A 14,935-nucleotide genomic window follows, 5' to 3' on the forward strand; every position below is an offset into this window, starting at 1 on the left:
AGTACCTATCAATAATAACTTTAAATGTAAATGGATTAAAGGCCCCAATCAAAAGACATAGGGTAATGGATTGGATAAGAAAACATGACCCATATATCTGCTGTCTACAAGAAACCCACCTCAGAAAAAAAGATGCACACAGACTGAGGGTGAAGGGATGGAAAAAGGTTTTCCAGGCAAATGGAACTGAAAAAAAAGCTGGGGTAGCAATACTTATATCTGACAAATTAGATCTCAAAGTGAAGGACATAACAAGAGATAAGGAAGGCCACTTCATAATACTAAGGGAGCAACCCAACAAGAAGAAATAACTCTGGTAAACATATATGCACCCAATACAGGAGCACTCAAATACATAAAAAAACTCCTGGAGGATATCAAGGGAGAGATTGACAGCAATACAATCATAGTAGGAGACTTTAATACCCCACTATCACCATTGGACAAATCGTCTAAACAAAAAATCAGCAAAGAAATATCAATCCTAAATGACTCACTAGACCAGATAGAATTAATTGACATCTTCAGAACGTTTCACCCCAAAGCCACAGAATATACATTCTTCTCAAGTGCACATGGGTCATTTTCAAATATAGACCATATGTTGGGACATAGGCAAAGTCTCTTCAAATTCAAGAAGATAGAAATCATATCAAGCATCTTCTCAGACCACAGTGGCATAAAACTGGAAATCAACTACAATAAAAACAACCCAAAGAAATCAAACACATGGAGGCTAAACAGCGTGCTATTAAACCATGACTGGGTTACCAGAGAGATCAAAGAAGAAATTAAAAACATCATGGCAACAAATGACAATGAAAATACAACAATCCAAAATCTATGGGACACAGCGAAAGCAGTCTTGAGAGGGAAGTTCATAGCTCTAGAAGCCTACTGCAAAAAACAAGAAACAATGGTAATAAATTACCTAACCCAACAACTCAAAGAGTTAGAAAAAGAGCAACAAGAAAAGCCCAGTGTAAGCAGATGGAAGGAAATAATAAAGATCAGAGCGGAGATAAATGACATAGAGACCAAAGAAACAATACAAAAGATCAACAAAACCAAGAGCTGGTTCTTTGAAAGGATAAACAAGATTGATGAACCTCTAGCCAGGCTCACCAAGAAGCAAAGAGAGAGGACACAAATAAACAAAATCAGAAATGAAAGAGGTGAAATAACAACAGATCCCGCCGAAATACAAAGGATTGTTTAAAAATACTACGAACAACTCTATTCCAACAAACTGGACAACCTGGAGGAAATGGACATATTCCTAGAAAAATATAACCTTCCAAAACTCAATCAAGAAGAATCTAAACAGCTCAATATGCCAGTAACTATGGATGAAATTGAAGCAGTCATCAAAGAGCTTCCGGTAAATAAAAGCCCCGGGCCAGACGGCTTCACAGGAGAGTTTTACCAAACATTCAAGGAAGAACTAAAACCAATCCTCCTCAAACTATTCCAGATAATTCAAGAGGAAGGAACACTTCCAAGCTCCTTCTATGAAGCCAGCATCACCCTAATACCAAAACCAGATAAAGACAACACAATGAAGGAGAATTACAGGCCAATATCCCTCATGAATGTAGATGCCAAAATCCTCAATAAAATTCTAGCAAATCGGATCCAGCAGTACATCAGAAAGATCATGCACCATGACCAAGTAGGGTTTATCCAGGAATGCAAGGATGGTACAATATCTGCAAATCAATAAATGTGATACATCACATAAACAAATTGAGAGATAAAAATCACATAGTCATATCAATTGATGCAGAAAAGCATTTGACAAAATCCAACACCCTTTCTTGATAAAAACTCTCAACAAGGTGGGAATAGAAGGATCATACCTCAACATAATAAAAGCTATATATGATAAACCCACAGCTAACATCATACTCAATGGGCAAAAACTAAAACCATTTCCCCTAAGAACAGGAACAAGACAAGGATGCCCACTCTCACCACTCCTGTTTGACATAGTACTGGAAGTATTAGCCATTGAAATTAGACAAGAAGAAGAAATAAAAGGTATCCAAATTGGAAAAGAAGAAGTAAAGCTGTCCTTACTTGCAGATGACATGATATTGTACATAAAAAACCCAAAAGACTCAATCAAAAAACTAACAGACTTAATAAATGAATTCGGCAATGTAGCAGGATACAAAATTAATGCCAAGAAATCTATGGCATTTCTATACACCAACAGTGAACTTACAGAAATAGAGACTAAAAAAGCAATCCCATTTTCCATTGCTCCAAAAAAATTAAGATACTTAGGAATAAACCTAACCAAGGAGGTAAAAGACCTATATGTGGAAAACTACAGGACACTGAAAAAAGAGATAGAGGAAGATGTAAACAGATGGAAGAACATACCATGTTCATGGATTGGTAGAATCAACATCATCAAAATGTCCATACTACCAAAAGCAATCTATAGATTCAATGCACTCCCCATTAAAATACCAACAGCATATTTCACAGACCTAGAAAGAACTCTCCAAAAATTCATCGGGAATAAAAAAAGACCCCGAATAGCCACAGCAATCCTGAGAAAGAAAAATAAAGTATGAGGGATCTCAATACCAGATTTCAAGCTGTATTAGAAAGCCACTGTCCTCAAAACAGCCTGGTACTGGCACAAGAACAGACATATAGATCAATGGAATAGAATAGAGAATCCACTTATCGACCCAAACCAATATGCGCAATTAATATTTTACAAAAGACGCATGAGCATACAATGGAGTCAAGACAGTCTCTTCAATAAATGGTGTTGGGAAAATTGGACAGATACATGCAAAAAAATGAAACTAGATCACCAACTTACACCATACACAAAAATAAACTCAAAATGAATACAGGACTTAAATATAAGACAGGAAACCATAAAAATACTAGAGGAATCCACAGGCAGCAAAATCTCAGACATATACCGAAAGAACTTCTTCACTGATACTGCCCCTAGGGCAATGGAAGCCAAAGAGAAAATAAACAAATGGGACTACATCAAAATAAAAAGCTTTTGCACAGCAAAAGAAACCATCAACAAAACAACAAGAAACCCCACTGTATGGAGAACATATTTGCAAATGTTATCACTGATAAAGGTTTAATCTCCAACATCTACAGGCAGCTTATACAACTTAATCAAAGGAAGATAAATGATCCAATGAAAAAATGGGCAATGGACCTAAATAGAATCTTTTTGAAAGAAGACAGAAGGAAGGCCAAGAGACACATGAAAACATGCTCAAAGTCACTAATTATCCGAGAGATGCAAATCAAAACGACAATGCGATATCATCTCACACCTGTCAGAATGGCTATCATCAACAAATCAACAAACAAGTGTTGGCAAGGATGCGGAGAGAAAGGAACCCTCGTGCACTGCTGGTGGGAATGCAGACTGGTGCAGCCACTGTGGAGAACAGTATGGAGTTTCCTCAAAAAACTAAAAAGGAACTCCCATTTGACCCAGTAATCCCACTCCTAGGAATATATCCTAAGAAACCAGAAACACCAATCAGAAAGGATATATGCACCCCTATGTTCATAGCAGCACAATTTACAATAGCTAAGATGTGGAAACAGCCTAAGTGCCCGTCAGCAGATGACTGGATCAGAAAACTATGGTACATCTACACAATGGAATACTATGCTGCCATGAAAAAGAAGGAATTACTACCATTTGTAGGCACCTGGATGGAATTAGAGAACATTATGCTAAGTGAAATAAGCCAGTCAATGGAAGAAAAATACCACATGACCTCACTCATTTGGGGATAATGAAAAACATTATAAACTGATGAACAAAAAGATAGATACAGAGGCAGTAAAGCATCAAACAGACTGTCAAATTACAGCGGTAAGGTTAGGGCGAGGTGGGGGAAATAAGAGATCAACTGAAGGACTTATATGCATGTATATAAGAGGATGTAAAACATTGGGGGGTGAGGGCATGTATGGGAGTGGGGTGGGGGTGGGCAATGATAAGATATGTACACATATAATACCTTAATAAAAAATAAAAAAATAAAAATAAAAAAAATAAAAATAAATTAAAAAGAAAAATTACAAAAAGAACTACCATATGACCTAGCAATTCCACTTTTGGAAATTTATTTGAAGAAATCCAAACCACTAATTAAAGAAGACATTTGCACCCCTATATTCACTACAGCATTATTTACAATAGCCAATATATGGAAGCAGCCTAAGTATCCATCGATAGATGAATGGATAAAGAAGTGGTACATATATACAATGGAATATTACTTAGCCATAAAAAATGAGGTCTTGCCATTTGGGACAACATGGATAAACCTAGAAGGTATTATGCTAAGTGAAGTAAGTCACAGAAAGGCAAATACCATATGATTTTACTTATATGTGGAATCTTCAAAACAAAATAAACAGACAAAACAAGAACTCATAGATACAGAGAACAAACTGATGGTCACCAGATGAGAGGGGTGTTGGGAGATGGGTGAAAGGAGGAAGGGAATAAGAACTACAAATCGGTTGCTACAGAATAGTCATGGGGATGTTTTAAAGTATAGCATAGGGGATATAATAAAAATATTATAATTACTATGTATGGTGTCAGATGGGTAACTGGATTTATCAGGGTAATCACTATAAGTTATATAATATGTACATGAAACATAATATTGTATGTCAACTCTTATTGAAAATTAAAAAAAAATAAGATATGCTTTGATAGTGTATTCTAATACTTTTATGGTACTACTTTAGCAGTTAGCTTTTTATCCTATTTGGAATTTATTTGGTGATTAACATGAGGTAGGTAGGAGTTATCCAGTTTTATCCTTTTCAAATGTAGAGTTAATTACCCCCAATAACATTATATATATATAGTTTTCCAGGGCTTCATTCTGATCCATTGATGTGTTTCCCTATTCCTGGTTAATACCACACTGTTTAATTTCTAGGTTTTTATAGTATGCCTTATATTTAATAGAACATATGGTTCTTGCTGTTTTCATTTTGGCTCTTATATATTTTCCCACAATTTCTCTTCCAACAGAATTTTAGCATAAGCTTTTCAGGAATCCTGTCAAAATTTTTGTTATTGGTTACATTTACTTTAAAGATTAATTAGAAAATATCATTACTGTATCAAATCTCTCTATCTAAGAAGTATGATTCACAGAATTCTGGCCTTTTTTAATGTCCTTCAGTTTTATAGTTTCTTTCATATGGATTTTACATGAGTCCTCATATATTTATTCCTAGCTATTTCAAGGTTTCAGAGTTTTGTGGAGGGTATAGCTTTTCTCTCTCACTACATTTTCTGATTGATTATAGCTGAAAGAGAAACGCTATTGATTTCTGTATAAGGAATTTGCTTCAAGTACTTTACTGTGCTCTCTATTTAGTTACAATACCTTTTAGTTGATACTTTTGAATTTTCTAGGTAGATAATCATACTGTCTTCAAAAGGACATTTTTGCCCCTGTTCCATAATGTATGCCTTATATTTATTGATCTTAAAGCATTTACTAGAACATTCTAAACAATTGTGAATAGCAGAAGTGAAAATGGGCATTCTTGCCTCTTTCCTAACTTTAGTGTAAATATTTCAAATGCTTGTACCAATAAATATGATACAAAAGGTTTCTGGTCGGTAACCTTTATCAAGTTAAAGAAGTTTCTTTGTACTTGAAGGTTAAGAATTTTTAATCAGAAATGGGTGTTAAAATTTACAAAATGCTTTTTTAGTAAAAAACATTTTTTTTCTCCTTTAATCTGTTAGGTAGTGAATTACATTAATAGATTTCCTAATATCAAGCCATCATTGCATCGCTGGAATAATGTATAATGAATTAAATTCGTTCCTTTTATTTTAGTTTTTTGTATCTATGTTCATAAGTGAAACCAGATATAATTTTTATTTCATTGTCTTATCTGGTTTGGGTACAAGGGTTATGCCAGCCTTAAAGAATAAAATAGAAAGTTTCAATATTATTCTGTAGTCTTAAATATCTTGTAATACATAGAAATTATCTGCTTCTTGAAGCTTAGGTAAAACACCTCTGTGAAATCTGAGCCTGATGTCATTTAGAGAGGGGTTTTAATTACCTTTTATAGTTTTTTAGAATTCAAAAATTTAGGTTTTATACCTCCTCTTACTTTTGTTCATATATATTTTTAAAAATCCATTTCACATATCTTTTCAAATGTATTAATTTTTAAATTTATTACTTGCTTTTAATTCATCTTGCTTTTACTCTAACTAGAGAGTAATATATAGTTACATTTTTTTCTGTCTTCTTTTCCTGGCAATGCTTTATTAGAGACTATGACCTCCTAGTTCATAGATTGACACTCAACCACTGACCCACACTGGCTGGGCTGTTGATCTTTTATTTGTGTCCTAACAGACAATCAATTGTTGTTAACCTTCCATGGATACTTGAAAACATTGTGTTTTCTGTTGGGCATATATTCTCTCCATATATTTTAGATTAAATTTGTTAATTGATTTCTTTCTTATTTTAGTTCTACCTGATCTTTCAGTTTATGAGATAAATTAGAGAAGTCTACTTCCCTCTTTAATTATGGTTTGTCAACTTATCAATTTCTCTAACTATAGATTCTAATTATGGGTACACTAGTGACCTGGTGCATGGATTCGTGTACATTGAAAGGAAATTAATCATAAGGTGGCCAGCAGGGCAGGACTGGGCGAGATGGGCCAGACATGCCCTGGAGCCAACCTCCTGCCGTCCCTCCCCAGCGTCTGCAGAGTGAGCAGGGTCCCTCTGGCCTGTGGGGATCAGGCTGAAACTGGCTCTCTCACATCCCCCAAGGGGGCCCAGAGTGCGAGAGGGCACCCTGCAAAGTTGCTGTCATACAGGGTGTGGAACGCAAATGCAAGTGTGCAATAAACCAGATTTGGGGCCAACAGTGCCCAGCAACAACATAACCCATGGCTGAAGGTGGAATCGCCTGGCACTGCAAGGAATCCGGCTCCCTCCTCTCTGGTTTCAGGGTGCATCACCCGAGAACTGCCACTGCCAAGTCACTGCAGCTCAGCAGCTCCTGCGTTGAGCGTCTGGCCCCTGGTGGTCAGTGCACGTCATAGCAACTGGTTGGACAGGTGGAGGGACACTTAGCATATTAGCCTTTTATATATATAGAGGTTCATAATTATACATATTCATATAAACTATAATATTTAATATATATAATATGATATATAATTCTCTCTCTCTTGGCTCTTGACTCTTGGCTCTCTGGTTCATTTGGCTTTGCTCCTGCCTATGTTGCTTCCCCACCAGCCATGTCACCCTGTGGACCCCACAAGCAATGGACTAATGGACTATAGCAAGGAACATAAACTAAGCTAGCCTGATGATGGACTGGAGTTGTTCTCCAACATGGAGCAAAACTCTGGACACTGGCTTTTACCTTAGCCCTGCTGAAAACAAAATGGGACTTTTTTCTTGGCAGGACAAAGGAAAATGGGACCTTGGAAACTCAGGGTATAATTCCACAGAAATAAAGCTTTCTACAATAACTCCTATAAGGATCTCCAGAAATTCTTATTCCAGGGGCACCCCAGGAACTCCATCCACTGATAATACCAGCATCCAAAGTTTCTGATGAAAAAAACAAGCTGTTTTATTTTTCTTATGGTGCTTTTCTCTTATGCTGTGGGTCTTAATAATTTTCTAGGATGTGCTGGGCATGTGTTTTATTAATCCTACTTGGCACTCAGTGGATCTTTGGCTCTAGAATTTCCTTCTATTTCTTTATTCCCTTGTCTCTGTGTCTTTGTCTCTCCTAAGAAATCTTCCATTATATGTTAGACATTCTAAATTGATCCTTCATGTCTCAACTTCAGAGAGACTTACTTAACTTTATTTTTCATATGACCAACTCAGTCTTCAGTCCTTCTAAATTTTTTTACAACTTCAGTTCATTTAATGTGAATGGCTCATTTCTAAGATTTTTCAGTAATTTTTGTCTAGTGTCTGTGTGTTATATTGGAATTCAGCGAGTCAAACAGAAGACGCCACAGTCAGAGGGCAGAATTTGGAGTCTTTATTGTAAATGCCAGTGGCCGAGAGGACTAATGTCTCTTCAAAACCTCACGGCCCCAAATGAACTTAGGGATTAGTTTATAAATGCAAAAAAAAAAAAAAAAAAACCAAAAAACCTATGTGCTGGGATGGGGCAGTGTGCTTAGCAGATATCTTGTGGAAGGCTAGTAGCCTTGAGCACAGTTCAGATAACCAGAAGACACCTGGCATGGGAGGAACCAAGGACGACCAGACCCCCATGCCGGCAGAGCAGTTTGCAGGACCAGATAATTAAGAGGGGGCAGTAACTAGACTATAGGCTAACAAGAATGTGCATTAGGTTACTGGCACAGATTCAGATTGCTAGCCCCTCCCCAAAAAATGTCTTATTTTCCCCATTATTCGAGCAAGTGTGCTTATAGAAGCTAGAAATAGCAGAGTTACTTCTATCAGGGAGGCTATCTGGTTTAGTTACTTCCTGGAATTAACAGAACAAAGAACCATCTGTGTTTAGTGGCTTACAAAATGGAGGTTACGGAACAAGATGGAGTACCTATGGTTCAGATGGAGGGCAAGGGACAGGATAGAGTCAGTCCTTTCAAGGCCCATTGTTCATGTGCATTACATCTAGTTCTGTTAATGTCTGGTGACCCTTGGTTATCCAAACATAAAAATGAGCATGGTTTAAGTCGACGGTTTTAAGCAGTTTCCCTGGCAGTTGAGGTGGTCTGTTTCCCCAATTACTGATTCCTTTAAAGGGACAACTAACAACAACCTTGATGTGAGCAGATGGAACAATGGAAGCAAAGATTGGAGAGCAGAAGCTGGGACTAACAATTTGTCAAAAAACAGCAAGCTTTACTCTGAAATATTTCCTTCATGGGCAGAGTTGCCTTTCCTAATCCTTTTCAGTTATAGAGTTCTGCAAATTACTAACAAGAACCCATTGCTACTACATATAATTGTACTACATAAAGCTCATTTTCTTTGGAAAGAGCAGTTCCTGGGTTTTTTCCTTGGTTTAAAAGAACTATGGCTCCAGCTGTAGTAAGAGTGAGCTGAGAGAGTCCAAGGGCTAAAGAAATTCAGGGGTTCAGCTGGCCCAGGTATTCAGCATGAAGCTAACTTCATCACCAGGTGAGTACCCTCTTGGCCATTTCATCATTGTTTCACCTAACATTCTGCCTGAACTGTCACTAGAATTGCTTGACCTCCCATTTCTTCTTTTCTCTATGTATTTTAAACTGTGTTTTTGTACCTTTGTTTTAGTGGCAATTTGATCCTATCTGATTTTTAAATTTCAAGTTTTCCTGTGGAACTGTGTGTGTGTGTGTGTGTGTGTGTGTGTGTGTGTGTTTTCACAGAAAAGCTGCTTTGTTCAAACCAAGATCCCATTGAGGACCTGCATTTAGTTGTTATGTCTCCTTGGACTTCTCATTTGGAATACCCCCTCCCCCTTTTTTTTTCTCCATGTTATTTACATTTTAAAATATCTCCTGCCATAGAGTCTGGGTGGATGGAGACATTGACATGCATGCTCAATTCACCATCATGAGCCAGTCTTGCTCACCTGCCTCACCCTGTTTTAAACAGGATAAAAATTCAAACTCTACAGTATGGCCTTTCATAGTAGAATATCAACCCATGTCACCAGTCTCTCCCTTCTATTTCCCTCAAATATCATTCGTTAAGACAACAGCATTACACTTTCAAATGAGCTTTGAAATTCTGAATTTCTATAATAGAGAATATTAGGACCCTAGATGAGTGAAACACCCTTCTAGAATGTTTCCTTTTCATTTTATAAACATTCCTCATTTCTAATAATACTGTAGGAGCAACATGAGACTCTGAGCCACCTTGATGCTTTTAGTGCAGACTTTGCAAATCACCATTATGGCACAGGATTTCCTCTGTACCAATATATTCCCATGTGAACCAAACACTAAGCATTGAAAATGGTTATTAACAGGTGGTCATAAAAGGAGTGATTCTAATTTTGTTTTTTAATTAACCTACAAATGTCTAAAAATAACCTATCTGTTATAGATAGGGTGACCATTGCATTTACCTCCCAAACTGAGACATTTTTGAGAATGAAAGGGGATGCTATTAATAATTATACTAAAACTAGAGGCCCGGTGTATGAAAATTCGTGCACTCAGGGGGGAGGGAGGTCCCTCAGCCCACCTGCACCCTCTTGCAGTCCAGGACCCCTTGGGAGATGTCTGACTGCCGGCTTAGGCCCACTTCCCATGGGGATGGGCCTAGCCAGCAGTCAGACATCCCTCCTACAGTCCAGGAGCCCTCGCTCCTTACTGCCCACCTGCTCGCTGCTCCTGAGCGCTGCCTGTGACGTGGGAGAGGCTCCTGCCACTGCCACTGTGCTCGCCCGGCTCCTGGCTGAGCGGTGCTCCCCCTATGGGAGCGCACTGACCACCAGGGAGCAGCTCCTGCATTGAGTGTCTGCCCTCTGGTGGTCAGTGCATGTCATAGCGACTGGTCGTTCTGCTGTTTGGTCGATTTGCATATCACCCTTTTATTATATAGGATAACACATATAAATCAGGGTGTCCTAGGCTATGAATAACTTGTAAAACTCTATTAGAAAGGTTTATTTTCTTTTCCTTTAACAGATCCTGGTACTTTGCATCTGCTTAAATATGGTTGAAATCTATTCTCTCCATAGATATTTACTGAGCCCTACTCTAGGGCAGATACTATGCTGGGAATATAAGGTGAACAAGTAGACAAAGTCCCTGTCACCAAGGAGCTTACATTCTAGTAGTCCTTCTTCTTCTGATAAGTATGACTTTCAATCCTTGGAAGTCATGAAAAATAGTGTATGAACCTCATTTCTACCAAAGCTGTTACCACTGCTCCTTTTGTAACAGCTTGATGCAGTGAAAAGAGAACAAAGGCTATCAAGGCACATAAACCAGGGTCTGTCACCCTAGTTCAGCCACTTACTAGTGAATTTGAGGAAGATACTTGTGTGATCCTAATCTGGGGGATAATAACTCAAAAGACTGTTATAAGAAGAAATATGTGTATAATATCCTGTAGGTGGTACTTATTATCATGTTTTCTCAAGTAATCCCAAACCTGAACACAAGGAGTACAGAAAAATGGCAAATCAACTTGGGGAAGGGGAGAGGTAGAATTAGGAAAATGTGTCCACCTCAGGCAGTGAAAACAGCCCTAAATCAAATTGCTCTCAGCATTACTTGAGCCACGGGGCTCAGTAATTGGGCCTACTGAGGAGCAAAGGTAAGTTCTGAATAGTGGACATCAGCTGATAACTTGATCCCATCTCTAGCTAGCTAGTCCTGGTCCTTCTGACTGTATGCACCTCAGAGGCTCAGTTCTCTATTTCCCCAGAACCTCTCAGCTAGTCTTGTGGAGTGAAGGGTGTAGCATGGGTCCTGGAGAGTGGGGATAAATCCAAAAAGTGGGAGAGGGACCCACAAACTTATGAGGAAGGGCAACACCACTAAGCAGTCCTCTGCGCAGGAATCTAAGTGTGCAGAGTGCCTGGCACCAGAACACAGAGGGAGCATGAAAGAAAGCAGCTTTGGGAGAGAACCGATTGCTCTCCTGCAAGGGCTTCCTTCCCAGCCCTACAAAATTAGTGCCATAGCATATTTGTAATGTTTGTAATCAGACAAATTAGAACACTACCCCAAGGTAATGCAAATTAACTCAATAGCTTCTAATCAACTTAAATCATAATATTTATCAGTTAAAAAGATCTTGTTGATGGTGTAATATGAACACACGTGATGGGAAGAATCCACTGATAAGAATAATAAAAGAAAACCGAATAAAACTTTCTAGGCTATGCTGCTCTGGAAAACTGCCTTTTAGTACATTTAAGATTTTCACCTGTACGCACCACAACTTGAACCAATGCCAGACTTCCTTTGGCAGATTTTTTTTTTCTATTTAAATTGAACTACCAAGCAAAATAGAGACAGATTCATAAATAGAGAGAAGGCAGATAGCTTGGTGGGGGTGGGAAGTGTTGAGGTGGGTGGAGGGATTAAGCAGAAAAGAGGGGGGAAAAAAAGAGAACACAGGGACGTGGACAACAGTGGAGTGATTGAGGGGGTAGGGGGTGGAGGTGGAAAAGGGCATAGAGAGAATAAATCATGATGAAAAAAATAAAATAAATTTAATTTTTTTAAATTGCTAATTGCACCTTGGGTGACAAAGGGATGGCCTTGCAAACTCAAGAGACCTAAAGTAACCATAAGGATGGTCTGAAATTAAAACCTTTTCATTAAAAAGCATTTTATAGTGGATAGTCATGTCCTAGGCCAGTATCTTCCCTGACAAAGATTAACTTCAATCTCTACTGAACATCTAAGATAACATACCTGTGGAATGTCAGGGTAACTTGTAACTTCCCTTTTTCCAGGCCCCTCAGGGCATAAACCACAAATTCCTTTATTGTTAGTTATCTTGTTAATTGTTGACTGTTAACTATCCTGTTACCCATCCAAGTAAAAGAAGTATGTGTCTATCATTTTACTTTTTATCCCATCCCAGAGGTTTCCCCACTTTGCTTACTTCTGCCTTCCTAATCTATCACCAATGAATTTCATATAACCCACTTACTTCTCCCTCTTTGATTTTAATGTATAAAACAAAGTGAAAAACCGCCATTCTCCAGAGCACTATCTCCATAGCTTGAGATCCTGCTTCCCAGCAATTGTCAATCAATAGTTTGGCTCAAATAAATTCACAAAAATTCTTTATAGGTTTCAATGTTTTTGTTTGTTTGTTTGTTTGTTTTTATGTTAACAAAAGCAACATTTGGGAAATATTGGAACATTTGAAAAAGCCTAATGAGAAAGTAAAAAGTATCTGTAATTCCACCTCTCTGGAATAAACACTACCAACACAACACCTTGATATAGATCTTTTAAGTGTGGGCAATTTTTATAATGCAGCATCCAGTCACCAATACTCCTGATCCACTCCGTCTGATTTCTGGGATTACGGTAGCATTCCAGCCACTCCAGTCTCTAGATTTTTTAAATACTGGATTTCCATTTGCAATCTGCCCCAGGCTAAACCCTTAATTAGTAGCAATTGGTGCTCAAGTGCTTCAAGCCAATGGCTTCCACATTTTAGTGAGTTGTTATTTATGTCACTCTATCACCTGGAGCAGCACTGACACGGAGCTGGAGGGGTTGATACTCTCACCTGGCAATCATTGGCCTCCATTTTCCCCAGGAGTCAAGGGCTTAAACATTTAGCTCTATGTGGAGAGACTAAATTGCTCTTCAAATGCAAACAAAGGGTTCATTTGGGGCTTCTGACTGTCTTACGGTAGAAAACGACAATTATTTATTTACTACTAATCAGACATTTTATTCAGAATTCCATTTTGTGCACCATAAAATACTATTTTTCCTTTTTAAGTAGGTGCCTGCATTTTGAAATAATTAAGAAAACCAATTAAATTGATCCACTTCCAAAAGGTCATAATTCCAGTTCAGAAAGCTTGTTCCTAAGCAGTGAGGACATTGAAGTATTGTAGAACGTTCTAAGAGGTAACAAAACTTCACACAGCTCAAAAGGTTTCTCTCTCATATGGGAAATAAGAAAGCCAACACTGTTTGCCCTACTTTCTGGGATGGGTGAGGTTTTGTTTACACCCTTCCTATTGGGCTAATAATCACCTTTCATTTTTATCTAAAACAGCTACACAAGTGATTGTTTGCTTCTGCTACTGCATGATAAGTAAGGCACTTTCAAAGAGGCCCGTGGACTTTTGGACTTCCATTGAGGGTGGGAAGAAGTGTGAGGAGAGCAGCCGCTTTGGTTTCCACACATACCTGCCCTTGTGGGTGTGCGCTGAGGAAGGCTGCAAGGTCACTTGGAGGCGCCATGCCAGTAAGCAAACTAAAGAAGAGCCTCCAAGTTATGCCAAGACAAGCTTTCCTACATTACATAAACTTTCCTATATTCAAGCTAAAAATGTCATTCACATTTTTCCAGGCCACCGGCCCCAACTACCTACTAACTTTTGCTCCTACCTAAATACCAGTGGTCTCCTGCCTGAAAAATGCTTTTAAGTTTGGCAGGTGCCAGGGCTAGAAAGAGGTTTCTTTGTAAAACACACTCTTCTCCTTCCCCCTCCTTTCCTGGGAGGATACAGCCTGGTCCTAACCTCGAGTGGGGTAGGTGCTCCAGGACCTTGGGCCCGGACAGCCTCAGGAGCCCTGCCTACCCTAGGCTCGCTCCCGCCCTTGAAAGTAGCCCTTCCTGTCCCTGACCTCCCGAGATGAGGCAATGAGAGACGCCTGTGCAGCCGCAGGGGCCACCACTGCCCCGGGCCAGGGGCGGTTACGAACGCAGCTGCCTCCGCTTCCTCTTTCTCTGCCTCTTGCCTCTTACCTGACTAGAGATTTGGCCCGGATCCTGGCGGATAATTGAGGCCTCCATGGCCCGTTGCCCACGTGCCTGGTGCTGGGGCAGCCTCCCCGCAGGAGGAGATCAGCTACCCCGGGCGACCAGCCCGCTAATGGTTCTGGGCCAGCAGCTGCGGGCACGTACACCCGGCAGCCCTTAAAGTGACCTTGCCGCTCAGGCCTGGGCACCTGGGGAAGCAGCAGAAGGCTCTGAGATCGAAGAGGGGAGGACTGCTGGAACCGGGTAGGAGGACATGGGGCTAGGGGCAGGCGGCAGGGCTGCCTGAAAGGAGCTGCCCAAGGTGCCCTGGAGGGCCTTAGGGGACAGGACCCTGGAACTGGCCCATTCCCTGTGGATTACACAGGCCTTAGAACTGCCACTCCTCCGCCTCAGGCCTGTCTACTAAATATCATATGAGTATCTTACGGGAAATCTTTCAAGTTTTAATA

The 14,935-nt window shown here is 39.4% G+C and overlaps 1 protein-coding gene across 1 annotated transcript in view; it reads right to left on the bottom strand.

Moving 5' to 3' along the window:
* The window catches only part of SOHLH2 (spermatogenesis and oogenesis specific basic helix-loop-helix 2), a gene marked incomplete at its 5' end in the record, with an annotated part of 139,372 nt that extends 124,853 nt beyond the window's left edge, over positions 1-14,519 (bottom strand). The window contains one exon of the mRNA XM_080659394.1: positions 14,472-14,519. Coding sequence (XP_080515520.1) covers positions 14,472-14,519 — 48 coding nt within the window. The remainder of the gene's footprint in view (positions 1-14,471) is intronic.
* Positions 14,520-14,935: the final 416 nt, after the last annotated feature.

Source organism: Plecotus auritus (genome assembly GCF_963455305.1).
Source record: "Plecotus auritus genome assembly, chromosome: 3".
Classification (NCBI taxonomy): domain Eukaryota; kingdom Metazoa; phylum Chordata; class Mammalia; order Chiroptera; family Vespertilionidae; genus Plecotus; species Plecotus auritus.